Raw genomic sequence first — 27785 nt, 5'->3', positions numbered from 1 at the left:
AACTGCTTTTCAAATGACACAAGTATTTAAGTGTTAACTCCCGATTCCTTATGAACAGGTCCACGCTCACCATTGATAACAATAGGTTTGGACCAATAAATTTTCCATATTATACTACATTTCAACAAATGTTCACTTGTTATACTGTCTGCCAGCAAATACAAGCTGAATACTATTTTATTGTGTCTTTGAGAACTCTGCAAAAATCTGTGCAGTTGGAACAATTAATTTTTCAAGGAGTGTAACTGTAACATAACAATATAATGACAGTGAAAAAATTGTGATAAATGGCCATTATATATGGGCTTAAATAAATGACAGATTGTCAAACATGTGAATTATTTCCAAGTTAAGAAAACGTTCAGTGCATACTTAGTAATACATTCTCTGTAGATTAGTCTGAACAAGCTCTCTGTTTTTCTAATGTTGGAATATTTTCATGACTGTATCCGCCATTCAGTGCTGGATCCATGCCAGCCAAATCCATGCCGAAGTGGTGGTCAGTGTATAGCAGCAGACCCACCCAACCAGTGTTCACGCTTCTCCTGTAACTGTCCTGGCTGTTTCACTGGTACCACTTGTGAAAACTGTAAGTGAAAACTACCCTACCATACCTTATTTATTCACTCTGAAATTACTGTAATCTTTATGCAAGTATTTGATCTCTATAGGTTCAGCAGATAACTTTGGAATACAATCCTGCATGAGACAATGTAGGAATGTCTTCTTAATTTTTTAGGCAAAATAGGATATATTTCAAAAGAAAAGTGGCCAACAATAGTTCATATTACTTTCACTTTTGTACAAATTATGTACTTTTTAAGTCCAAATTTCAATTTTGCATTGAAAATAAATCAAGATCTCAAGCATACAGTAGCACACAACACGGTACAGGCTTTTGGATCAGAAAAATATACTGCAGTATAAAATATCTGTTGTATTTGTATAAAGATTTGTTTGAAAATTAAATTTGCAAAAAATTCATGTTTAAGGTAGTATGCGCCTTGGAAGTGAAAGACTTAAACTTTTTCTAAACGTTTCCTGATTGAAACTTTCAACCATTTTCCTTCAAAATCAACAGTAAAAATTGGGGGTTTCTGTGCAAAGTTTGAACTAGCTGAAACAAATTAGGCTACATATATTAAATTCAAAATGGCTGCATTCCTGTGTTAACTCCAATTGTGGAAAAATTACATTTTGGATTTTTGAAAAACTGTGAAAGTTTTTCTTTGTCCAACAGCTTTAAATGACCCCCACAAGTGGTAGATCAGAAAAGAAATGTAGCAATTCGAGAGTCTGACTACCGGTGTCTGTCCCTGAGGAAGGGTGAAAACACTGCATGAATGTGTGTTTCTCTTGATTACAGTGTTGAATCCATGCCAGCCAAACCCTTGCCAGAATAATGGATTCTGTTCACAACTAACCTGTGAAACCTATCGCTGCAACTGTCAATTCTGTTACACTGGTGACAACTGTGAAACACGTGAGTATAAAAAAATGTCTATATTGAGAGAACATTTTCTGTATTAAGTTAGTATTTTTAATGCTGTAGACTGTTGCAGTTTTCATGTCAAACAGTTCTGACAGCTGCTTTTTACGCTTACCCATTCCTGACACCCGGTACCACCATTAAATACAAGTGGGTCAGGATGATCCTACTTAAACAGGAACATCCCCTATAAAAGCCGGATTATCGTAAATCTATGCTAATGTAAAAAAGCAACGCTACTGATCGGACGTGCCGTGTTTGGTCCCAGAATCCCATGATTTTGGCGTATTTCAGGCGTTCATTGTCATTGAATCTTGCGTATGATGTCTGTGAATATATAGCGACTAAACTTAAGTCAAAAATATACTGAAAAATTGTTCTGTCTGTTGTCGGAGAACGCATATGTTTCAAAATGTGTTCCCTGTACGACCATTTGACCTCTCTTTATGTATGTCACGAAAGTGCCATTGCGATTATTCAAATTTATCATAGGGTCAAAGCGATGCTATGAGAATTTAAAAACTCCCGCCCAGTTTATGCAAATAGCTGCGTCATCAGTAATCCCCCTATTGTGCGCCCACGGTCCTGGAAGTTCCTGTTTAACTTTGTAAATCACAAATGTCCCATGGACCTGGTAATGTACCATAAAGTATTACCTTGAATGAAAATGATTATATGCCCAGTTTAATGTCATATTCAGAATGATTAATGTACAAAGATTTTTATGTTCTCTAAACTCAGATCTAACTTCTTCCACCCTTTCTGAAACCATTTTTAGACACATGTGTGTTAAAATATTTCCACTTCCTTATTTGTTGATTATTAAGTTATTGTTCTATTATGAATACATGGATTTTATCCTTGCATAGCATTAACAAGAAAAGTGACTCAGTCTCGAAAGTAAGTTTTAGTAAATTTTGATCTTGACATTTGTTGATGTCCCAATGCTGAATCAAGAAATGCAATGCTTAGAGGGCACTATCTGTGATCCACGGAAGCAGTTGTTTAGAGCGCTCTGAGTTTCTAGGATTTTTTGCACCGAAAGGCGAAGACTTCTACAACAAAAAGTACTGGTATACTCCAACAAAGTTAGTAAGCAGTGAAAGATAGGCTGAAATCGTGTATACAACTCAAGAAAGTGGAGATTTTGTTACATTTTCCGAATACTCAGAAGTCAGTATGGCGACAGCAATGGCGACTGAGCGTGCTACATATGCACAGGTGATGACCAATGAATGGAATGTCAACAAACGAAATGACGGTGAGCCTCCTGTTTTACCACTTTTCTCAAACAGTCCGATGTTATACCTTGGGATGACAAGACATGGTTAACCGGTGAAGAAATTTTAACAGCCATTTCAGAAGTTATAACCATGAACAGTCTTGAAGGTTTACAGCGAATAAGAGGACTATGGAGAATTTACTTGAGTGACAAAGCTGACAGAACAATACTTCTCCAACATGGTCTGACTCTGAGAGGCAAGGCAGTTGAGTTGTGGGGTAAGAATCCATTTCGAAGAGAAATAAATAAAGATTGGGTAAAATTAACCATCAAGGATGTACCACTCTCTGTCGATGACCAAGTGATAGTAGACGCATTAGAAGGTGTTGGATACAAAATTAAAACGAACATAAATAGACTCAAATGGCGCATCAACGGCAAGTTGAGCAACATTTTCAACGGAGATAGAGTTGTCTACATAGAAGAGCCAAAGTCAACACCATCAAGCTTTTTTAAAGTTGGGTCTTTTTCAGCAAGGCTTGTATGCAAACAACTGCAAACTGGAAATACCCAATCTACTTGCAGTAAATGTTTGGAAATTGGACATACAGCGCAAGCTTGTTCAAAACCAATAAAATGCAGAAGATGTATCACAACCACGACTTCAAACAAATGCGATCTCGAGTGCAGATGGAGCAAGCCGTGAACAATTGAATGAAATACCGAAAAGAACGCAACCAATACGCAAATCAGGTGAGCCATCTACAACAAGTCAGTCTTTGAAAGCAGAAAGCAGAGGAGAAAATAAAGCACAGCGTTCTATACTTTCCTTCATAAGAGAAAACAAAGACAGTCAAAGACAGAAGGATGATGAGGAAACAGATACGGAAATTGACAGCAACTTGACAAATGTTAGTGAAGGTGAAGATCGACAGTACAATACGTCGCGTGAAGATTTCTCTGAACTTTCAGCAGAATCTCCACAGGTACTGCCAACACGTCAAAGTCAAGAAGTTGCTGGTAAAAAGAAAAGAAAAAGGAAATGTAGAAACAAAACTGGCAGATGAATAAATTAAAACTTTTGACCCTAAATACAAGGGGTCTGAACGATCGATCAAAACGCAAATGCGTTTATGAGTGGATAAAACACCAGAAAGTGGACATAGCTATTTTGCAAGAAATACACAACAGTACCAAGAATGTCAAACCGTGGGGAAAGGAATGGAAGGGAGAAATCTATTATTCTGAGGGCGATAATTACAGCAAAGGAACTGCAATCTGGATAAATAAGAATGCTGATTTTAAAGTAGAAAAGGTGACACAAGATGATGACGGTAGAATCGTCATTGTCAACGGTATACACAACGGTAATACGAAGCTTTCAATCTGTGCTGTTTATGCACCAAATACAGTACAACAAAGGAAACACTTTTTCACTACTCTGAATGAACTTCTTAATGACAACTGCATTTTTGAGAACATTGTGGTAGCAGGTGACTTTAATTGCACGCTACATGATCAATCGGACAGATTACCATACAGATCTAAACAGAAGTCACGTGATAGTTCTGTAAATATTTTACGCCGACTCATTGGTCAATTCCGACTTGTGGACGCATGGAGAGAATTCCACCCTGAAAAACGACAATTTACATGGAGAAGACTTCATCCTTCACCAATCCACAGTCGAATCGATTATGTATTCATCTCTAAACATCTGATAAGTAAAGTAAACAAAGTGGACATTAGACCAGCAGTCAGGACAGATCACATGGCAGTATACGTAGAGATGGAAATAAAGACAGAAAGACGGGGACCTGGCTCTTGGAAATTTAATAATAAACTACTAAAAAAAGAGGAATTCGTCAGCAGAGTAAGAAAAATTATACAGGACAATATGAGACAAGGCTTCAATAGCAAGAGAGTGCAGTGGGATTTAGTAAAGAAAGAGATCAAAGAATGTGCCATAGAACTAACAAAGAACACAACCAAAAATTGCAACGAAAATATTGTATCTCTTGAAAGTCAACTAAAAGAGTATGAAGCAAAGATGATTGACGACTCTTCAGATGAAAATATAGCACGATATGGAGAAACGAAACAAAAGCTGGAAGACATCTACAACTTAATTGCAGAGGGTGCTCAAATACGCTCGAGGGCCGCATGGGTAGAAAAGGGTGAAAGGAGCACAAAATATTTTCTGAGAATGGAAAAACAGAACGCAATGAAAAAAGAAATTAAAGAACTGGTAAATGACAAAGGGGATGTTGTTACACAAACAGGAGAAGTTTTACATGAACAGATGAAATTTTACCAACGTCTGTACCGTGATAAAGAAAATAAAATGACTTCAGAAGAATTCCTTGACGGTGTCACAATTCCGCGATTACCAGAAGAACAAAAACATTTATGTGAAGGTTTGTTGACGGAAGACGAGTGTTACAAAGCATTGAAAGGAATGGCGGGAAATAAATCTCCAGGATCTGACGGATTGACTGTAGAGTTTTACCGCTTCTTCTGGAAGGAGGTAAAGTCGCTTGTTGTCGCGTCACTAAATGAAGGCTGGACAGATGGTGAACTCTCAATTTCACAAAAGCGAGGAATGATTTCTCTACTGTTTAAGAAAGGTAACGAGTCTGATCTGAACAATTGGAGACCAGTGACACTTCTAAATAATGACTATAAAATTGCAACCAAGGCACTGTCAAACAGATTAAAACGTGTTTTACATTCAGTTATTCATAAAGATCAAACCGGGTACATGAAAGGACGCTACATCGGTCAAAATATTCGCCTTATCGCTGACATAGTAAATTTCACGAAAAATAAAAAGATGAATGGTGCTATTTTATTCATAGATTACGAAAAAGCTTTTGACAGTGTGAACTGGGAATATATGTTCCAAGTACTGCATAAGTTTAATTTTGGTCCAGTTTTTACACAGTGGGTCAAGACATTGTATACCAACATCACCAGCTGCATAAATTATAAAGGTTGGCATTCAGAATATTTTCCATTGTTAAGAGGAGTTCGCCAAGGCTGCTCCCTCTCTGCTCTTTTGTTTTTACTTGTAATTGAAACACTCGCTTGCAAAATCAGACAGCAACACTCCGTTAAAGGCATTCATTTACCAAATGATGTAACTGCCAAAATATCCCTTCTGGCGGATGATACGACGATTTTTGTTGAAGATAAACTTTCCTTAGAAGCTGTTTTAAAAGTCATGGAATGTTTTCATAAATGCAGTGGTCTGAAAATGAGTGAAAAGAAAACTAAAGCAATGTGGATAGGAAAGAAGAGAGGTTGCAAAGAAAGGTTTGGAAATATTGAATGGACAAATGAACCGGTAAAAACTCTTGGAGTGTACTTTGGATATGATGAAGAAAGGTGTTGTGCCTTGAATTGGGATGGCAAGATAAAAAAGTTGGAAAATGTATTGAGTATTTGGTCACAAAGAAATTTGACAATTTATGGACGAGCCTTAATCATTAAGGTGTTGGCCATTTCACAAATTGTGTATCTTGCAAGTGTTATTGGTATTCCTGACAAAATTCAAAGCAATGTTCAAAATCTCATTGACAATTTCATCAAGAAAAAAAGACGTATAAGAAATCAAATTTTAGAAAAAGATTATGCCAAAGGAGGAGTAAAACATGTTAATTTGGGTAACCAGGTCAAAGCTATCAATGCATCATGGGTTAAAAGGCTTGTTGTTGATAGAGGTAGTACCTGGACTGTGATACCATGGTCATATTTTGAGTTGGATAGATCGAGTGATCTCCTCAAGCAAAATCAGTTCTGGAATGTATTGCCAAGAAATGTAAGATTACAAATTCCAGAATTTTATGTAAGCATCTTAAATGCATGGTACAGCGCCAGTCAAAATGTCAAAAACAAGAACGTGTTGTGTGTATGGTCTAAAAAGTATAACGTCTTCTATAAGTCATTAACAGAAACAGAAGATGAAGATTATGGAGTATGGAAAGATTTCAATTTCCTTCATATTTCTAAGTTGTCTTCGAAGGTTTTTTACTCACTCTTTGCGAAGAAGAATTTTATTCATATTGATAAATTAACAAAATGGTATACATCGCTACAAGTGGCTTATTTGAACAGCGACAAAAACACTGTTGTCATTTGGAAAAATGTCAACAAGATGACGAAAGAGTTTAAATTACGTGAGTTTCAGTGGAAGTTACTCCATAGATTTCTACCTTGTAACAAGTATCTTTTTTACTGGAAAAAAGTAGATTCTATGTGCTGCAAGTTTTGCTCTAGTGTTGAATCTTTAGAACACAGATTTCTTGAATGTGCCTTAGCAAAAAATCTCTGGCACAACGTTTCTAGAATTTTAAGTGGTTACCTTCAACACTGTGTGAAATTATCAAATGATGAAATAATTTTTAATTATGATTTGAGTCAAAGCAGATCGAATGATGTATCTTTTGTGGTCAATCTCTTAATTTTGCTTGGTAAGTGGTCAATCCACAAATATTGGGTGACAGATTCCAAAATCCCTGTAAATATTATTTTAAAGAACGAAATGATTCTCAGATATAAAGTCGAAAAGGAGTTAAGACCAGGATCTGTACATCTGGATGAAATGCGTAAAATAATTAGTGTTATGTAATCTTTAATGTAAAAAAGTCAAACGTACTTTTGTTTGCTTTCAAATAATCTGTTAATTTCAATGGAGTATCCTTAATAAAAGATAAAAAAAAAAAAAGGTAAAAAAAAAAAAAAAAAAAAAAAAAAAAAAGAAATGCAATGCTTTTATCAAAGAATAAATAATAATTGAAATTCATCTAAGTGTGTCCACATTGTGTATTTGTTGGAAAGACCTCTGGATACAGTTTATGCTGTTCTCTGATATTGAAACATTTAATGTTGTTGCTCGCGGTTTTGAAATTATTTTTTTCATGGCTACTATAATATCAACATAGAATGAACAACAGAGACTGTGGTCATGGGGCTGTTATTTTTATATGGGTATATTCAGCACACCAAATTATCTAATTACCCAGCAACTTACAGCTTTTTACATGACCTGGCATTTACCTATACAAGAGCCTATTTTATTGTCTGAAGACAAATAAGGAATCCACCAAACTCAGTAAGCAGCTCTTCCACTGAGTAAACCATTGGACGGGTTGGGATATTTTCCCCTTACTTTCAATGTATCACATTGCTATCATATTCCCATCAGGTGTGAATCCATGCAACAGCAACCCTTGCCAGAATGGTGGTACCTGCACAACTCCTGGAGATCAATGTTCATTCTATCAGTGTCAGTGTCCACAGTGCTACACTGGCCAAAACTGTCAAACGCGTAAGTTTTAAATGGAACCAATTCCTTTTTCATAAAAGCACAATGCATATGAAGATTTGTGTGTTGTACATGAATGATGGGACTAACTTATGTTTACACTAGCATGGTAACAGCAGCTGTTGGTAATTTACTTGTTGTACCGAAACTACAGACAGTCAAGCAATTCAAAAGTCAAATCTAACACGACTTGAAGCTCATGTCAACTCTACGGGAAAAATAAACTTTTAGATTTTCAGAAAAACTAAGATGGTGAAAACTTTTCTCTCATTAAAAGCTTATAAACGAGCCCCCACAAGTGGTAGATCAGAAGAGAATTGATAAAATTTGGAAGCCTGATGAATATCTGTATTCAAGTTTGCCCAATGTGAGATAAAGCTTATGTTGCATGCAGCAGCTGATATAAGGCAGAAATAAAACATGATGGTAAACGAATATTCTAAACAAACAAGACAACTTTTCAAATACAATACCTTGAAGTTTGTGCCTCGAAAAATAAAAGTTTTAAACATCTGTTCAAATTTTTTCGAATTAAAATGTGCAAATGAAATGTAAAATTCCTTTTTCTTCCCTTGTACAGTGATGGATCCATGCCAAAACAATCCATGCCTCAATGGTGGTGTGTGTGAAGCTGTTCCCGGCTCCTGTACACTGAATACATGTACTTGTACTGGCTGTTTCACTGGAACACGATGTGAAACATGTAAGTGTATGAGAGCAGTAAAAAAAATAATTACATTCGGTCTGTAAACTGTCAGTCAAGATGTTCACGGCTTCTGAAAATAGGTTGTTTTATACATATACCACTTGGCTAGTTTTACAATACCACTTCAATTAAAAATAAACACTCGCCATAATCTCTCTGTTTATAGATGAGAATGCTACAACTCAAACTGACCGGAAGGCAACCACACAATTTACATTCCAGCATTTTTTAAATGCATGACATTTTGCAATATGTGTAATTGACGCAAAACTTGTATTCGAGAACTGAGGAAAGTACAATGATGAATATGCTAGAAGCTATGCAATTGAACTTTGCCTGTACAATTGAGCTCTAAATAACCACTGACATACTGTGGAAGTTATGAAAAATTGAGTGAGTAGACATGGCGAAGAGGAGATTTTAAAGGAACTTTTGATAACATTTTATATTTTATTGTTATAGAAAAGTATCTTTGTGTCCACCACCTAAAGTATATGGAAATCTGAAGTACCTCTGCAAACACAATGAGTCATGTACAATATACCAGCATGTGTTATTGTTGACAAGTTCAAATTCAGTCTTGAGCCAAATTCAGTGGTCAACAATAACTTTGAAAATAGCACACATATGCGCTTAAATGACAAGTTGGACACTGGAAACTTAAAAAATCAGGTCAGAAGTTGAATTATTGAGAACCTGTATTTTACAAAACAGAACAAAAATGCAGGAAAACATGTCAAATGTTACCCTTTTGTTATTATTTGTCTTTTTTTCAGTAATTGATCCGTGCCAGAACTTCCCATGCGAGTTTGGTGGCACATGTCAGAGGTCTGTTTCATCACCTTCCTGTGATGCGTTCACCTGCCAGTGTAGGCAGTGCTATGTGGGCGCCACCTGCTCTACATGTAAGTACATTTAACATGTACTCTGCAAAGTTACCCATCCTTTGACGATCAGAGTCAATAACATCACCAGGAGAGGGAGACTATTACCTGTGTTGTGAAGCTGATTGCTTCATAGAAAAACAGAAAACAGCTCTGACGTTTACCAAGCAATGACTCTCAGTCCTGAAATTTTCAAATGGAGCTTCTGAAAGAACTCAGAGATGAAATATAAAAACTACTGATCATAATTGTGATGACTAGAGACAGTCTAATTCAAAATTTGCCCTGAAATTTTCAAATGGAACTTCTGAAAGAAATTGGAGTGAAATATAAAAACTACTGATCATAATTGTGATGACTAGAGACAGTCTAATTCAGAATTTGCTATACGGACAGATTTTCAGCTCTCCCATACCTTGTGTTTCACTGGACAGGTGTTCAATAGCTTTTGTTTACTCGCTTTCAAACTATTAAACAACCCTACGTTTTCTATATTCAAAATAAAATATTAAAAATAAAATGATAGCTTCCCTCAAATTGTTTGACACAGAGCACAGAGAATATTGCCCAATTTGAATTCAAAGTATTTACGATGAAATATGTGAGTGAATTCGCTCTTCCAATCCATAAAAACAGCAAAGTTGTCCTGCATTTTTATTCTTGATTATGTCAGGCAGAGAGAAGTGCTTTGCTGATGGGCAATCTTGAACAAAACTTTGGAACTTCAGTATTGAGATGCATATGTAGCCAAACTTTCGCTGATACAGAGTCTTTGATTCTGTTTCTAGTCCTAAATCCTTGTGATCCAAACCCCTGCCAAAATAATGGATTCTGCCAAGCAGTCCAGGGATCCTGTACTGACTATACCTGTGCTTGCAGTGGATGTTACACCGGCCAACAATGCCAGACCTGTGAGTGTGTTCTCTTTGTTGCGACTTTTTCATTTTCTTTTTGATATAGCAGTCTCACAATGAGGGATGGACAAAATGCGTTAGGGGTAATTCATGCATAATTCTGTTTGCCAAGTTTTTCTAACAATGACCATATAGAGTCATTGTTCTTGATATGAGTTGTTAACATGAACAGCCTTCCCTGATATCATTGCAGTGATAATTTAATTATCAGAACTTGTTTTTTCAACCAGCAAAAACAAGGAAATGCTAAACTTGCAGTTGTCTTGTCAATAAAAATTTGTTGTTCAGCTATTGAATCTTTATCATAAACCATACAGCAATTGTTAGTTCCACATGCAGCACTTGTCCTATTCATACAATGTGTAATTTACAGGTTAAAATTTCATTGTGGTAATGATAACAACTGAAATGTTAAGTGACATGTATGAGTTGATAACTATGGTTAAAGTTGTCATTTCTTTTGTTTTACCCTTTAAATCATATTTTTTTCTTCAAAATTACAATTATTACATACCCACATTTGCTGGTTTATGTATCTTGACATGTGTCACACTTTCCTATGACAGTTCAGGATCCCTGTCAGAACAATCCATGTCAAAATGGTGGACAGTGCCAGAGCATATCGTGTACAGCCTCCAACTGTATCTGTACCGAGTGTTATTTCGGAACCTTCTGTGAAAACAGTAAGTCTCTTTATACACATTCAGGTGTGCTTAAGGATTTTGAATTTTTACAGAAATTTTATGGTTATTCACATAAAGATTTGAAACTGAAATGAGTTTTCATGTTGTGACATGTGTTGATTATAGCTCATTGCTTGTCCAGAGATTACCAACTGTAAATTTTTCACTTCCTACAGGACGTGATCCCTGTTCCGTCAATCCATGTCAAAATGGTGGAACATGCTCTGTGCCAGCTGGTCAATGCACTGACTTCCAGTGCTCGTGTGTAGGTTGTTACACTGGTAACTACTGTGAGTCATGTAAGTTGAATAGATTTCCCTCTCAGTCCCGCTTCCTGTTTGCCAACATGTGTTTACCTGAAACCCCCCCCCTCACACACACACACACTGAGTCAAAAAATTTCTGGAATTTCAAACTTTTCCTGGAAAACCAACAGAGAGTCAAAATTATCAAGTGCTGTTTAGGTACTGGTTTTTACATTCAATGCTTTCCAGATGTTTGCAACATAAAATTCTCTTCGAAAACTATATTTATCATTCCAAATACATGGTAAAACTGCTGAGAAAGAGTGCTTGCCAAGTCACTACGGCCCAAAGGCGCCCCATTTTGTACGGTATATAGCGTCCCGAATTTTCGCCACACATACGTGGAGTGCGCGTTCAGAGAGTCAATTTCACCTCCCGCGTCATGTTGAAAATTTCGCCGTATTTCCTTGCTGCACATCTAAATATTAATGAAAGAGCAACAGGTCCTATTTCCCGTATATGCTGCCCTTACAATTATAATATTTTGGGAAGAATTTCACAAGGGAATTCCAAAAATACGTAAGCGATAAGAGACATATGCAAAATCAAGTAAAAACATAGTCAACAGCAAAACGATCTTCAACTCGTCATTTCATAAAAATAAGAGGGAAACTAAAAAAAATAAAACCATAGAGTTTTAGTTACCCTTCATGATATGTGTAATACCAAATATTATAAAAAATAACAGCGAAATGAAAAAGTTAAACCAACGGTTTTTTTCAGATGTATTTTACATTTTACGATGTGTCTAATCTGCTCGATTTCCCATAGAAAACAATGGCGTTTAATGTACTGAACAGACCGTACAACTTTCGCTCGTTCAAATTTCTCATTCTGAACCAATTATAGTGAAAAGTGGCACGGTGTTTCCTTGATATATATACAAAATTGCGGTCGTTTTAGTTTTTGAATTTCTCGACGAAACTTGTTTTAGTAGCATTTTATTTTTCCGATCGCTAAATTTTTGCTCTTGCCCTCAATAAAATGGCGATCTTACGGCGTTTGCATATTCAGAATCAGGGTCTAATATTGACCATTTAATCGGTTAGCGTCTCTTAAATTGTACAGACCAAATACCAGTCAGGTTGTTGTAATTTATACCAAATTTTGGCGAATATAAACTATGAAAATTCCAGTAAACTGCAAAATAACACAGAACAGAGGCGAACGGGCGTAGAGTCTCCACTGTAATCGTGCAGTGAACGTTATCGATCGATATCCTTTTGTCCGAAATTGATACATTGTTGTCTCGCTCACTCGCGTGTAGTCCCCCGTTCACAATGGCGCCAAACTAGGCCGAGGTGCGCCAAAATGTGCTGAAACGTACGTAAAAGTATCACCAAAACTGTAAAAATGTCGTCGATTTAATTTCAGTACAGGAAACCAACGGATACCTTGATGTTAAAGTGTATAAGTCAATATATGGGTTATTGTGGAAATGTTTATGACGTGACCTCAACACACGAGCGCCCGGCACAAGCGGCGCCCAAACAGATTTTCGATCGATAATCTATTGAAAATAAATTGATACAATGTTCGCCGTTGTCAATAGCGACCGGCTGAGAGCGCTGATCGATAGAAATTATGCTTCGCGGAATACCGTACACTGAGGCATACTTTTGGGCCGCAGTGCTTGCCAAGTCCTTGATGTTTGGTTACTTTGAGGCAACAGACTGTTTTTCGACTCAAAGAAGTAGCATAGCTGAAAGAAAATTATTAAAAAAAGTTGCGGAAATTTTTGAATCGCAAACAAAACTTTAAAATGCACTGTAAAATGTATTATAAAAAAGGTTGATAACACTAATAAATGTCAAAATGCAAGCTGTTTTCTACTTTGCTAAATGTTTGATCAATCAAATTTCAATGTTTGCTCTCTTGCAATGACATCAATTCACCAAATCAAATAGCTTACCTAAACAAAGCCATAACAGCAAACAGAATTAACCTCAAAATTGAAACATTTCACCTCTCATTGAAATATTCCTCTTTTGTCTTCTGCAGTACAAAATCCTTGCAACAGCTTCCCGTGTAGAAATGGAGGACAGTGTCAAGCAGCTGCTCCACCATTGTGCGAGTCATTCACATGCAGCTGCCAAAATTGCTTTGATGGAGATACCTGTGAAATATGTAAGTTTTACCATCTACCCTCAAGCTATCAAATGTCTTCAAGCTTCCATTTGGCATCATAGTACTGTATTTAGCAAAATTGCCAAATTGCTATGATTGAGATACCTTTGAAATTCTTAAGTTTACCATCTACCATGAAGTTAACTTATTTCTTTACTCTTCTGTTTGTCATCATAGCATTCAGTCATAATAATTTGGCATTTTTCATAATACTATTTATAGCAATAGAAGTTAAATAAAACAATATAGTGTCATTTGAGAGCCTGTATGGATATCTTAACCTATTTCATTTGAGACAAACATATCATGTACCCATCACTAGACATTGTTCTTTATTTGAGTCAACTTGTGTGCCAATGATGATAGAGTGTTTCTGTATAATGTGTTTTTTTGTTTAGAGGTTTATGAGTGTGGCTTTGCCATCCTTGTATGTCCATTTTCTGTGATTTAGCCATGTCAGCATCGCATGTTTTGCAGTAGAAGTGACTATATGTATGTGTGAATTTGGGCTGGTGGCAACGGTAGCATGATTCATTGTCGATCAATAGAGATAAGCGTGTTATCCAGCTTTTTTCAAGGAATCACTCAATGATCATGCCATCTCACATGTCTGGTATGGTTGCACCATAGATGGACTGATTTAAAACATATTCTTGGTTACTTTTAATGTTTCATAGATCGCACCTCATTCATTATTTCCGTCATTATTCATGATTGATTTATGGTCATAGGAGATGCATCATATTTACACTGATACATGCAGAAAGCCAGTCACAAGTTGACAGAAACTGTTATAGAACTGTTACGAGAGCAGGTAACAGTTCAGCCAGCTGTTACCTGGATAGGTTTGAATGGCATCCTCTACACATGTGCACATTCTAGAACACATAGACAATATGTCAATGTTGTTTTTGACTGAGAACAGTGACAGAGGACTGATAAATTTGTTGATATTTCAATGAGGAAAATAAATGAGATGTGTTGTATCATCTTTTGACAAGCCATATTCAAGGTGTGGCCAGCTCATATTTTGGCCTGTGCGTCACTCCAAAGACGCAGTCTGTTTTACTAAGCCTCCAGCCTCAGGAAATAGAAATTTTTGGGCAGCTCTGTGTCTCCTGGGGAAAACAAACATATTGCTGTTACTATCATTGCGAGTGAGTGAATGTACATACTGGTATGCTGTCCTGCCGCTTATTGTAGAAATAGAAAGTGTTTGGTGAAATTTTGTGTCTTTACAATTTAAGGCTCTAGTTATTGTTTCTTGTGTTTTTCCCCCTTTCCAACTAAAGTGCTGAATCCATGCCAGCCCAATCCATGCCTCAATGATGGATTCTGCACACAAGTACCTGGTTCGTGTACAGACTATACATGCAGCTGTGACAGTTGTTATTCTGGAACAAACTGTGAAACTCGTAAGTAGATATATGCCAGTGACTTTTCTACGTTGCAGAGGTATAATGTAGGAACAGAATTACATCACTTGATGGGATGTCTGTTTCTGAGAGAAATTACCCGTGACGTATGGCATGAGAGAGATCTGCAGACACAAACCTTTAATCTTGATTGAAAGGATTTCCTTCACGAGCTGAAGGTATTGAAAACATGGACAGAACACAGTGCGGGTCCCTTGCACCTCGTGTTTGTAGTATATGTACATACACTGGTACGGGAAGATATCATTTCAAAATTTGCAGTTTGGATTTGATTTGCAGACGACATGGCAAATGGTCTATTTTAAAAGTTAACACTTGACTTGGTGAAGTTACTTTATGTCAGTTTTGGATAAATGTTGAAGAATGAGAATGGGGCGGGAAAAATGAGCAATACTGTACCTTCAAACTTTCATATATACATGAAGATAGTAGTACTGTCCAATGTCCAATTATTATCCATTGCAAAGTTGCATAGCTGTGAATTGAAGAGTAATTTCTGATGGCTGGTGTTGCAGCTGTTAATAGAAGAGATATTGGGTGAATAGGTTCTCTCCAGTTTGTTCCCATTCCTCCCACTATACAAGCGTGAGACCATAATAATGTCACTGATTGAATGAATAAAAAAACTAGAAAAGATGCTTGAATCATCCTCTCAGAAATTTAGTGAGAATTAATGATGTAGTCTAGTATTTAATCTAGTATTAATCTTTGAATTGTTTTTCTCTTCAAAAGCTGAAGACCAATGCTCGCCAAACCCATGCCAAAATGGTGGCATCTGTCAGCCTTTTGCAGGGTCTTGTACCCAGTATATCTGCCGGTGCGAAGTTGGTTGTTTCACTGGACCCAACTGTGAGACATGTAAGTGCATCATTTTCCTATTTACATTTTAGATAATTATTGTCGATAATATTAGAACAGTATCAGCAACTATACAGGCTTATCATGGCCAGAGCCTGGTAGTGTCTGATGGCCAGTGTTGCAGAGGAAGATCTCTTTCTTCTCAGTGAGCAACCCAGGTATATGAGACTTTGCAATGCAATCTTGTATGAGTACTTCGGAAAGTCTATGCCCAGTAATTATTTATTCCATTATGTAGAATCCCTTCTTGTGCAAATGCTGTACCATCTCTAATTTAGGGGATTTTGAAAAGAAAGTTAGTTTATTGTTGTAGATTTTAACACAAAATGTCATTCATGGTTTTGATTAAAAGCAAACCTCATGTTTATTTAGCGTGCTGACATTGAAGCACATTAAAAACAAAAGAATGAACATTTAAAAACAAAAGTTAATGTCACATCATGGCATTGAGGGCAGAATTTAAAAGTTACCATCCTTTTCTTCTAAGCCAAATAGGAATAAAGGCCACAGCAACTTTGCCAAATAGAATCCTAACATGCGGAGGTAATCTAGATTTCTGGAAATATTTTCTCTCTGTACAGTTTAGAGTCAATCATGACTTATTCCTACCATTGTGATCATGCAATGAAGGCTCTAAGTGTGTCAACCATCTTGATTGTATTTTTTGTTGTTGGAAAAACAATGCTGACATACATTGATAAATTATTGAAATAAAACTACTGCAAGCCTTTTAATGAGCTAAAGGAAATGTGAATAATGTAAAACCTGAATGTGAGACCCTTTTTCATTCTGTTCCTCTGCAGTGCAAGATCCATGCTCTCAGGGTGGAAGAAACCCGTGTCAGAATGGTGGAGGATGCACAGCGACAAGCTGTCAGGAATATTCATGCCAATGTGCAGGATGCTTCCAAGGCCAGAACTGTGATCAAGGCAAGTCAATAAATTACCCCCCCCCCCCCCCCTTACAAAAAAATGCGTTTCTCCACACTTTTCTAAAATAAGTCCTCACAAGACAAGACCAGACGGGAATTTAGGATTTTCAGAGTCAGGATATCAGTCATGTAAGGAGCATCTTAGAACCTTGATATCAGTATCAGATTTAGAAATTGAGGTCATAAAACAGGAAATTCACATGATTGCAGAAGTTGAATGTCATCAGTTACTGTCATATTGAATCGGGTGCTACTGTGCTATTGTTCAATATTTGTTTTGTTAATTATGAAAAGGTTGTCAGTGGAGCTGCCTACTTTTTTATTGAAAAGTATATAGAAGTATTAAGTGATCAAAAGAAGTGTTGCATATAACGCAAACTTTCCTGTTTCTCTTACATCCAGAAATCAATCCATGCCAGGACCCCCAACCATGCATGAATGGTGGTTTCTGTCGGGTGCGACTGGAGACTGATGTCTGCGATGATTACACCTGTCAATGTCCGCAGTGCTACGAAGGGGATCAGTGTGAAACTCGTAAGTCTATTTTGATTTTTATTGATTCCACAAATCACTCGATTTCTACAGTTGAGCAGTCCATTCGGTTATTCACTACACCTCTTATTTCACTATTGCATGGTATGGCCTATCAAGCTGTAACGGATGATGGAAATAAAATATTTACTTGTCTGGAATTTCTCTGAATCAAAACAAATCTACCAGCAAGTACAGTAAAAAGGCAGCAAGTACAGTAAAAGGGATTTTGTGGTGTCAAATAATTTAGAAAAATCTCATAGCTTTCTTTCTGTGAACACTACAAAATTTATTTTAGATACCATCCAAGGAATATTCATTCACATTATGGTCGATGAGAAATTCTTTACTTTGCATTGAAGTATAACAACATCAAGCTTAAAATTATATGAAAATCAACTAAAGATGATATGAAAATCAACTGAAGGGGATGAAAATTGCTCAAATTTTTGTTTTAGGAAGTTACAGCTTTGTTGATATCATGTTCTTTAGTTTTGATACGAATTCCATTCTCACACAGGCATCGACCAGTGTGCTTCCCTGCCATGTGCAAATGGTGGCCAGTGTATAGCGACTCCTGGCTCATGTACAGACTACAGATGTAACTGTCAAGGTTGCTACTCAGGAACCCTTTGTGAAACATGTGAGTCTATCTTTTGTCTCTTTTCACCCTTCTTAATCAACTCCCTTACCCCAGTGTAGCGTAAACAGGTCAACAATTGCCGCTGATAATATCAGGTTTGGGCCAAACCATGGCAAAGAAAGGGTTATAACTAGCATAGCTTTGCATCATATTATCATAGTGGTGTGACAGCACTACTTTGTGATATTTAGCCCCCCATGTCACATATCTGTATGTGGCAGTAGGATCTGTTCATGTACATGTAAGTTGTGGTGGAATATGTCTATCATGTGTAGGTCTGCATGTTTTTCAATTGGATCAGTTGAGCTTTGTTGCCTTCAATCACAATTAGGTAAACATGGGGGAACAAGAATATTGCCATTGCTAAACTTACATACCTTAATATAACATTTCAATTGCTCAAGCATTACAGTGAATTTTGATGATCTTTCTTCAACAACAATCCCGTTTACACATCAGAAATGCTCCAAACACAAATTCGTGCTGATCATGTTTTCCAGACAACATAATAAATAATAGACAATTGTAGACTTAAACTGTGTACAAACTTCACTGAGTGACAACGGCAGAGAGGCGCAGTGTTACACCGGGGTGTCCAGCCAAACTCTAACCTACCAGTATGTGATACTTCAGCGCATAACTATGGAAATTGCTGGAAATTGCATCGCTTTGCCAGGGTTTACATCACTTTTAACTTTTGAGAGTCCCTGGGACTCCTGGTGTTAGAAAATGGGAGTCCTACATCAAAATATGGGGGTCCCAATTTATTTCACAAAAATGTTTTATAGTTTATCAATGCCATGGTCTTCACTGTGTTCAATTAGTATTAATTTGCATACACAGAGACAACAAGGTTCCATATTGTACATGGAGGGGTAACTATTGTGCAACACATGCGCACAACTATAGGGCATATTCAACTGACTCTGTATAGTTTGAACCGCCTGTATAACTATAATGAAGAGTTGAAGACAAAAACACATTTCACTAACCTTTTTATCGATTAATTTTGGTGTTTGACCCAACTTACATTAGTTTAATTCACGTACGCGTGTGTAACTATCTGTGGCTTATCGAGTCACGGACTCGTACTACCATACATACTAGTCAATCCGTTCGCCAAGTTTGATCACATTTTTTGACAAGCACGCCACAAAATCCGCCACAAAATGGAAAGAAACCACTAAGTATCGAGAAAAAAGTTTCATGTCCGGTTTATTTCAGTTAAAAAAATGCGTAACACGTAGGAAATGTCTCGCAATGTCAACAGTTCAGAACAACTACATTTCATTTACAAACCGGGTCGACTGTTATGGCCGTCTCGCTTCAGGACGGCCGGAGGTCAAATATCAACAGTTTAAAGGGGCTTTTTGGCAGTCAAACGCTTGAAAATTCACAAAATACACTTCAATTTAACCGAATCCTTACAAATTTCTCAATCTTGCATGTTTTGGACTTCGAAAACCTTAACCTCGGGTTCCATGTCGAGAGTTAGCATCACACAGTGCCGCCATCTTGGCCGCCGATACGTTCGAAGTTCACTATCGCGATCGATTTGGTCACCAAATCGCGTCATTTTTCCATAAAATATTCTCAAAAAAACTGTAAAATCTATCATTTCTATCACCCAGAGGGCAGTAGCTTGGCATAATATAGTTGTCTTCCGTGTCTACGGCATGGTAAAGCTTTCAAAACGTACGTACGTGTTTCGTTCAATGCACTGTTGCCGTATCCGCGTACGGGTGAAACTGCAGACCTGATTAAATATTCATGAAAACCGCTGACCTCTTTTGAAGAAAGTTCGCATAAATTACTGGAATTTTCGATTGTTAGGCTGCATGATGTCATTATTTTAGTCCTTATATGGTACTAAACTGGGTTCAAAGGGTCAGGAATACCCTCCTTCTGGCTGAGTTCGGCAATGCATAGCTAAGTTAGGCATAAGCATAGAACGCAATCACTGTCGGTTTATTATGGAAGACCGGTCACGACATGCGACATGCGACCTGCGACTTCAAAACTGCGACCTGCGTCCCGCGAGTTTGAAACATGCGACCTGCGACTTCGGCATTTAGACCTAGGTGTATAACCTGCGACTTCACAACAGCGACCTGCGTGTTTGTCAAACTGCGACCTGCGACTTCACAACTGCGACATGCGACAACAACACGTAACGTTTCATGGTGTTTTCCTCAGTATTAGATTGGAGGCGTCTTGCGTGAACTTTAATCCTTTGAGCGCCAAAGTCTATTTTTGTCCCCTTTATATAATAAACCCCTGTCAATTTTTCTCCATTTTTGCAAAAAAATTGGGAAAAACCTGTAGCCAATGAAATGTGATGTCGATTTGGTCCAAAATTATCAAAAAATTACAGAAATTCATACAATTGGTAAAATTTTGCACTAAAAGTTTGGTGGGAGAAAATTACAGCGCTCAAAGGGTAAAACGTGGAAAGGAGATTTAACGTTCAACATCGATCAATTAATAAGCCATTGCTTTCGCTTTGGTAAATCGTTCACAAAGTCTGGCAAAACTCAATATTCATGTACACACCAGTTCACTCATTTTCATCTGGAGAGATAATTTTATGACGGAAATGTTGACAGTACGTGTTAATGCATGGAAAATAATATGCTACGTGATAGGCATTTAGATGTTTATATTATAATTTCAAATTATTTTAGATATTCTTCGTCTGCCTTACCTCGCTTCTTTCCTTATGTTATCAACAAACTTTTTGATTTTTAGAAATCTCTGGTATTTATCCTCATTTCACTGTGGTATAACCATCTAGCTGTCTGTTTAATTCATCAGTTGTCCCCCCTGTATCATAACTGCGTCAGTGTCATTGCAAACATTAGAATTTTCAGTTATTGTCGTTCATTTTCTAACATTTCCAGTTTTGTTCCAATTCTCCAGTGATTGATCATCGGATGTTGCCATCTTTTCGTCTAATTTCATTTTTACTTTTCGTCAAAAAATCGAATTGATCCAACTTTTGTTCAGTTGGAAAATAAAAATATTCTTACTGGTTAACTTCGGACTACATTTGTCTACACAAATAACATATGCAAAGTAAAGCAGTTAAAATAATACTGATATTGACAGAAGTGCAAACATATTTGCTAACCATGAATAGCCAGAGACCGACTCAAGTTCTTTATAGATAACGCGAGTTAAAACTGTAAAACAGGACATAATTAAACCCTCCTACAATCCTATTTTCAGTCTTTAAGCCTAATATGTACATACTATAATATGTACATATTATTTTTTGTGTGTATATAATATTTTAGATCATGTAGGCAGAAAGTTCCAGAAACTATTAAACACTGATGTAGACGTTTAAAACCCTATTGCTATTGCATTATTTCAGATCGGTTTGCCTTTCGTAAGACGGAAATAAATTTGTGCTCTTCGTTTGTGGAATTCTCTACCGTCACAGCTTCATGCACTTCTATCGCTGGTTGAATTCTTTCGCTGGCCGATTTTTGCGTAGGCCAGCGGTGCGAAAATAATGCTCTGGTCGCGAGAATGCGGTAAACCGGCTGTTTTAATATAGTGCAATGGTGTCCCTCGTGTTTTTCAGGCTCGTGTTCAGAGCAATGGTGCGAACAAATCAAGACTGATATCGCAGTTTGACAAACACGCAGGACGCAGGTCGCTGTTGTGAAGTCGCAGGTTAGGCCTACACCTTGTAAATGCCGAAGTCGCAGGTCGCATGTTTCAAACTCGCAGGACGCAGGTCGCAGTTTTGAAGTCGCAGGTCGCATGTCGCATGTCGTGACCGGTCTTCCATAGTTTATATACCGACGTGGCGCTGAGAGCGAGAATGCCGTGTCGGTTTATAAACCGACGCGGCACTTTAAGGGTTAAAGTACGGGGTCGTAAGGTTTACTGGGATGTGTTTTACGTGTTCAGCAGCTTCGCAAGGTGTACACCAGCAACAGATATTGCTGCGTCCCAAGGGACGCGTGGTTTAGTTTTTGAGGGGTCCTGCGTCTGGTTTTATGCGTAAAGGACGCAGAAATGCGCGTCATGTAAAACCCTGCTTTGCTATTGAATTATGATAAACATATTTTTCACTCAGCAACTTTGTACTGTATTTGGACCATTTCAGTGTTGAACCAGTGTCAGCCGAATCGATGCTTGAACAATGGAGTCTGTATTCCGACTACAGGATCATGCACAGACTTCCAGTGCCAGTGTCCAGGATGCTATACAGGAACATTTTGCGAGACGTGTAAGTGATCTTTGATGTTAAACATTTTCATCTTTAAACATTACCTGTCACGTGATAGTTATGTAAATAATGATGACTCTGTTGTTACCAAAATGTTCCCCTATATCTAGGCTTTCAGAAAATGTACAATTTACGGGGGTTCTTAGCTTATTAACAACCAGAGAATTGTTAGATTAAAATGGTCAATTTCTTGTCTTGGAACCTTAAGGCACAATATTTCTTTCAATCTAACTTTTTGTTGATGATTGCATCTCGCTGCTGGTGTAATGAAATTTATGATAATTTACACCACACCGCTCTTCTTACACCTCAATTTACGCCTCATTGCAGCTCTACAAGTTCTACAGGTAAACAAATGACGTCATTATAGATCAATATGCGTCGGGATAGGGCCGTTGCTTTTCCAAAAAATGTACAAAAATGGCGAGAAATGTTTGGCATTGCATGAATTTCTATCTCCAAAACTTTGCACAATTATTGTTAACTAAATATTTATCATTCCATAAGGTATATGATAAAACCTTTACAGCCCTGATACATTTTTTGCGAATCTCGGTCGTACAGTGTTCGGGCCCTCGCACGCTTAGGCCCTTCCACCGTACAACCTTGGTCCACAAAAATCGTAAAGATTAATATTCTTCAGCAAAGAATGTAATAAGTGTGTGTGTACTTTCTAATAAATATATGTAGATCAAAGTTCATTTATAGCAAACTCTATACAGGATTTGATCTTTTTCAATATCAAGACACTCACAGCTATTTCCTCCTGGTTCTGCTGCTTTCACACTTAAGTTAATTGACATTGAGCACCAAATGCATATGATAGCAGGTTTGCCATTGTCAAAGCCAACAAAAGGTCAAGATCAGTTGATCATCAATTCCCATATAAGACTTGCATCACTATCAACCAATAACAATGACTCTTCTTTAAACAAGTGAAGAATGTTCACCGGTGAACTTTCATGTGTTTTTTCCCCCAACCTGCTGCAGTACGTGATCCATGTCAGAGTTTCCCATGTCAGTTTGGAGGCACTTGTCGGGCGACCTCCTGTGATACATTTGTGTGTGACTGCGTAGACTGTTATACTGGATCAACTTGCGCCACATGTAAGTGACAATCCTCTCCTTGTCGTTGTCATGTCTAAAGTATGACTTACAAACAAAAAATAATAATAATGAAACTGAAATTTTATTTTGTTTAATAATGCAAGACCAATGCTGACAACCAAATTTTCCTGAAAAGCTTTTGAAAATGAGTTTCCATAAGCCTAATATTGAAAAGAATTATGGAATTTTAATTTTATTATGATCTGTCCTTTGGAAGATACTGTCTTTAGTAGTTGAGTCTTCATACAATGTAGTAGACTATTTTTACCATTGTATATAGGGTAGACCTTTGATAGTGGTTATCATATCAGTGGTAAGAATCATTAAAAATCCCAAGTCTTAAATTATGATTGATGTTGTAAGTTTTCAAGCTGTTCTCCTAATGTCATTTGTTTTTACCTCTCACTATACAGATTTGAATCCATGTCAAAATAACCCGTGTCAGAATAACGGCTTCTGCCAGCAGGTAGCCGGCTCCTGCACAGAGTACACATGTACTTGCCAGTGCTACACAGGGAGAAATTGTGAGACTGGTAAGTCAGTTATTGAAAAAATATGCCAAACTGCCATGAGTGAAATGAATGATATGGAAGGCTGTTGACGCTGTGTAGAAAGACTCACTTTATGCAATTGTAAATGTGCAGTGACCTTTGAACTCAACAGTCTTGGCCAGTTGTGATGAATTCTCCTCAAATCAAGGGCAGCTAACAAAGCTGTGTGTAAAATGCCTATAATTGAATAGGGTTTTGAATCTAATATGATTATCCTAGATTTTGATGGATTTCATTTTACATTCTCATTATACAAAATTCTCCATGGCAATATGGAAAGTGTGTTATCAACATGTAGCTGCTAGAGTTATGTACTGTGCACCTCTTCTATTCTTATGCATTAACCAAACCAAATTTTAGCATCATGTTCGTATATCAAAACCAGTATATGTACGAATGAAAAGGTCTCTTTTACATACATGTGATTTGGAATTATCACTGTTTTTTTTTTGTTTTTTTTTTACATTATATGTTTTTCAACTGTTATTCAGTATTGATAATCCCCTTCATTACATTTCATTAACCCAGAGATCAACCAGTGTCTACCAAACCCATGTGAGAACGGAGCAACGTGTCAACGCCTAGGAGGATGCACAAATTATTTGTGTCAGTGCCCTGCTTGCTATACCGGTATAAGATGCCAAAACTGTAAGTATTCTTCAGTCTCAATGCAAGTGTCAGATGTGTATCATTCTACAATTTTGCAGGAAACTGCTTCAAGAAATATTTTTCTTCTACACAATGGAATATTTTCTCAGATGGTTTACATGTAATGTTACCCATCCACTTAATCACAATGTAACTTGACTCTATTGACTATTCCTTACATCCCTGACATAGCCATTTGGTTTGAGGGGACTAGAGTGGTGGAATATTATGTTCTAACTTCAAAACTACCGGTATTCACAGGCAGCAATTAAGAATGGTATCTTCTGAAAGTACTTGCAATTAAAGTATTAAAATGTAATATACCTAAAAATAAGCAAGTTTTGACACCAGATAGCCATCAACGAACCTCTACACTCTGTTCAGGATTAAGAGTCAGCACAGTATCATATATCATGGGGGTTAGGGGGTTGGGGGTGTGTCAGACTTCAAAAGGTTCACTTTATTGTTCCTATTCTGTCATTAAAAAGTTTTAGTCATGTGGTCTCATGTTTGAAATCTTCAAATCTTTTTCTTGTCAAAAGATCATAAAATACAATGCTACCGAACAATTGTATGTGGAAAGGATTTAATCTTTTCTCTTACCTTTGTTTTCATAAACTTACATCTATATGTATTTTCAACTGTATTTTGATATGTTTTTAGTTTGAACCAGTCAAGTTGTGTTGTTATTGTATCAGACTTTCTCGTCATACCTGCGTTTGAAAATTGTAGAATCAATGTGGTTTTGATAGTTCATGAACTTATAATATTCTTTGACATTGTTTTGTTGTTTCTACCATACTTCATGTGCAGTTATTGATGCATGTCAACCAAATCAGTGTCAGAATGGTGGGCAGTGCTTGGCCAGTCCTGGCTCCTGTACTGAGTTCACCTGTACATGTCCAGACTGCTACACGGGGAGATACTGTCAAGAAGGTAAAAAAGGGCATACAGTAACTTTCTTTTATGTTCTAACGTATGTCACCATCACATCACACTGGCTTGTGTGTGTGTGTGTGTGTGTGTGTGTGTGTGTGTGTGTGTTGTGTGTGTGTGTGTGTTTGTGTGTGTGTGCATGCATGCATTTGCATGCGCACTGACATGTGTGTATGTTTATGCATGCTTACCAGTGTGTTTGTGTGTGCAGGCATGCGTGTGTGCACATCTGCATGTTTGTATGCTTGAAATCATAGGAGTATAGCTTATGAGTAAAGGTCAGATATTGTAGCATGTATTGGTAAATGTAGAAAATAAATATTCTTAACTGGGTTTTCACATTTTTCTTTTTATTGTTACTTTTTGTCCTGCAGCTATCAATCCTTGCAGTTCACAGCCGTGTCAGAATGGTGGTTTCTGTAGTCCAGTTGGCTCATCATGTATAGTGTTAAATTGTGTCTGTGATAGTTGCTATACAGGCTCCCGTTGTGAAACCAGTGAGTATATGATCGGACAATTATAAGTAATTAATATGCTCATCAGGAGAATACATAAATGGTTTGGAAAACATGTCTTGCAAAAACTATGATTTTTTTTCTGCTAAAGTGTAAACTTTAGGTATTTTAAGGTAGTTGGCACCTTGGAAGAGAAAGACGTTATAAAGTTTTGCCCTAACTTTCTTGAAGTAAATTTAAACCACTTCGGAATCCTTCAAAAATCAGGAAATAAAGATCAGGCGTCACCATGCAAAAGTTAGTTAGTAATAGAAAAACGAATTACCCGCTATTTATCAACACTTTAAACTCAAAATTCCTGCCCTCTCCGTTTTAAAGATATCAATGGTGAAAAATTAAATTTTTGTTTTTCACAAAAATATAACTAGTGAAAAGTTCATTTACTTAATGAGCTTCAAAATGAGCCCCAACAAGTGGTAGACCAAAAATATATTGGAAAAGTCTGAGAGTTCGAATCTCTGTCCCTGAGGGGCATTCTGCCTTGACTATCTGTATTTGACTGTGAAATTATGAGGCATCATACTTGATCTTGCCAATATTCTTGGATTAGAGAACCAATTCAACAAACATACAATTTAAAACCTGAATCAGCTTATTTCTGTGTATCGATATGATATAATCATGAAATAAGCAAGATTCAGTGTAACGATTCTTTTTTTCTCCCACCAGGAGTGAATCCGTGCTCTACAAACCCTTGCCTGAATGGTGGTTTCTGTACACAAGTGCCAAGCTCCTGTACTGACTATCAGTGCAACTGTCAGCAGTGTTACACAGGCCCATTGTGTGAAAGCTGTAAGTGTTGAGGTGTTTTCCTAATGCTTGTTAGAATGTTGCTGGACAGTGTGAGAAATAAACATATAGTTACACTTGGCGCACGAGTTATTGGAACACTAAATTAGGTAATTACCCAGCAAATTGGCTGAGTACTTTGATATTTGACCTGGCATTTACCAAAAAATTAGTCTGGTTTATCAGTGCGGACGCAGATACCCGAGACGCGCAAAATCGATTTTCCTTCGTGGGTGGTATGGAACGCGAAAATTTCAAAAAAAATCACTAAATCTAGCGCTACACATTGTAAAGAAATATCGCCTGTAGTTCATCGAGAATTCAACTTATGTTAATTATAACTAGGCGAATTGAAAGATAAATAGTTAGATTTACCAAATCGTACATTATTTAGTGTCTTATTAGTTTATATCGCTGAAAATCGCGAAGTCAAAATGTTGTCTCGTGCGTTTTGACAGAAAATACAACGTCATTCACTCCTGAATTTTCAGTCATGCTCATTACATGTTTCTTCTCCAAGTTTGATTTTGTCACTGTCCTTTTACACAGACATCAAACTGAAACGCTATCCCTCAGTTTTGGCGATAAGGCCGTGAGACGGAAATGTTAACTTAAAATAGCACTGGCGGGTACAGGTAGTCCTTGCAAATCCCTAAAATAACAGCTAAAGCGCATGCGTGAAGGTTGCCCTCTAGCGACGATACTCATTGTAGCGCTTCTCAAATATAATTTTTACTATAACCCAAACGGGATTCGAACCCCCACACACTCACAGCAACATCGCCTAGCTGCTAGGCCTCACACAAAACCAGTCGGCTACCGTTTACCGTTTCTCATCCTGAACTTTTGCGCTTGAGAAAGTATCTCCCCTATAAAAGTGCAGAAAATTAAGCATAAAAAATGAGGCGATTTACTGAAGCCTTGTATCTCTAAAGTGGCCA

General features: G+C 37.2%; 1 protein-coding gene across 1 annotated transcript in view; it reads left to right on the top strand.

Moving 5' to 3' along the window:
* The window catches only part of LOC139151079 (uncharacterized), a 270051-nt gene that overhangs the window by 113293 nt on the left and 128973 nt on the right, over positions 1–27785 (top strand). The window contains exons 115-135 of the mRNA XM_070723612.1: positions 461–589; positions 1367–1483; positions 7918–8040; positions 8618–8740; positions 9520–9648; positions 10416–10538; positions 11108–11224; positions 11401–11523; positions 13531–13656; positions 14949–15071; positions 15825–15950; positions 16754–16879; positions 17284–17415; positions 17933–18055; positions 22176–22298; positions 23289–23405; positions 23819–23938; positions 24485–24604; positions 25418–25540; positions 25915–26037; positions 26725–26847. Of these exons, the coding sequence (XP_070579713.1) occupies positions 461–589; positions 1367–1483; positions 7918–8040; positions 8618–8740; positions 9520–9648; positions 10416–10538; positions 11108–11224; positions 11401–11523; positions 13531–13656; positions 14949–15071; positions 15825–15950; positions 16754–16879; positions 17284–17415; positions 17933–18055; positions 22176–22298; positions 23289–23405; positions 23819–23938; positions 24485–24604; positions 25418–25540; positions 25915–26037; positions 26725–26847 (2589 nt within the window). The remainder of the gene's footprint in view (positions 1–460; positions 590–1366; positions 1484–7917; positions 8041–8617; positions 8741–9519; positions 9649–10415; positions 10539–11107; positions 11225–11400; positions 11524–13530; positions 13657–14948; positions 15072–15824; positions 15951–16753; positions 16880–17283; positions 17416–17932; positions 18056–22175; positions 22299–23288; positions 23406–23818; positions 23939–24484; positions 24605–25417; positions 25541–25914; positions 26038–26724; positions 26848–27785) is intronic.

Source organism: Ptychodera flava, chromosome 15 (genome assembly GCF_041260155.1).
Source record: "Ptychodera flava strain L36383 chromosome 15, AS_Pfla_20210202, whole genome shotgun sequence".
In the NCBI taxonomy this organism is placed as follows: domain Eukaryota; kingdom Metazoa; phylum Hemichordata; class Enteropneusta; family Ptychoderidae; genus Ptychodera; species Ptychodera flava.
This window is presented reverse-complemented; position numbering and strand designations above follow the sequence as displayed.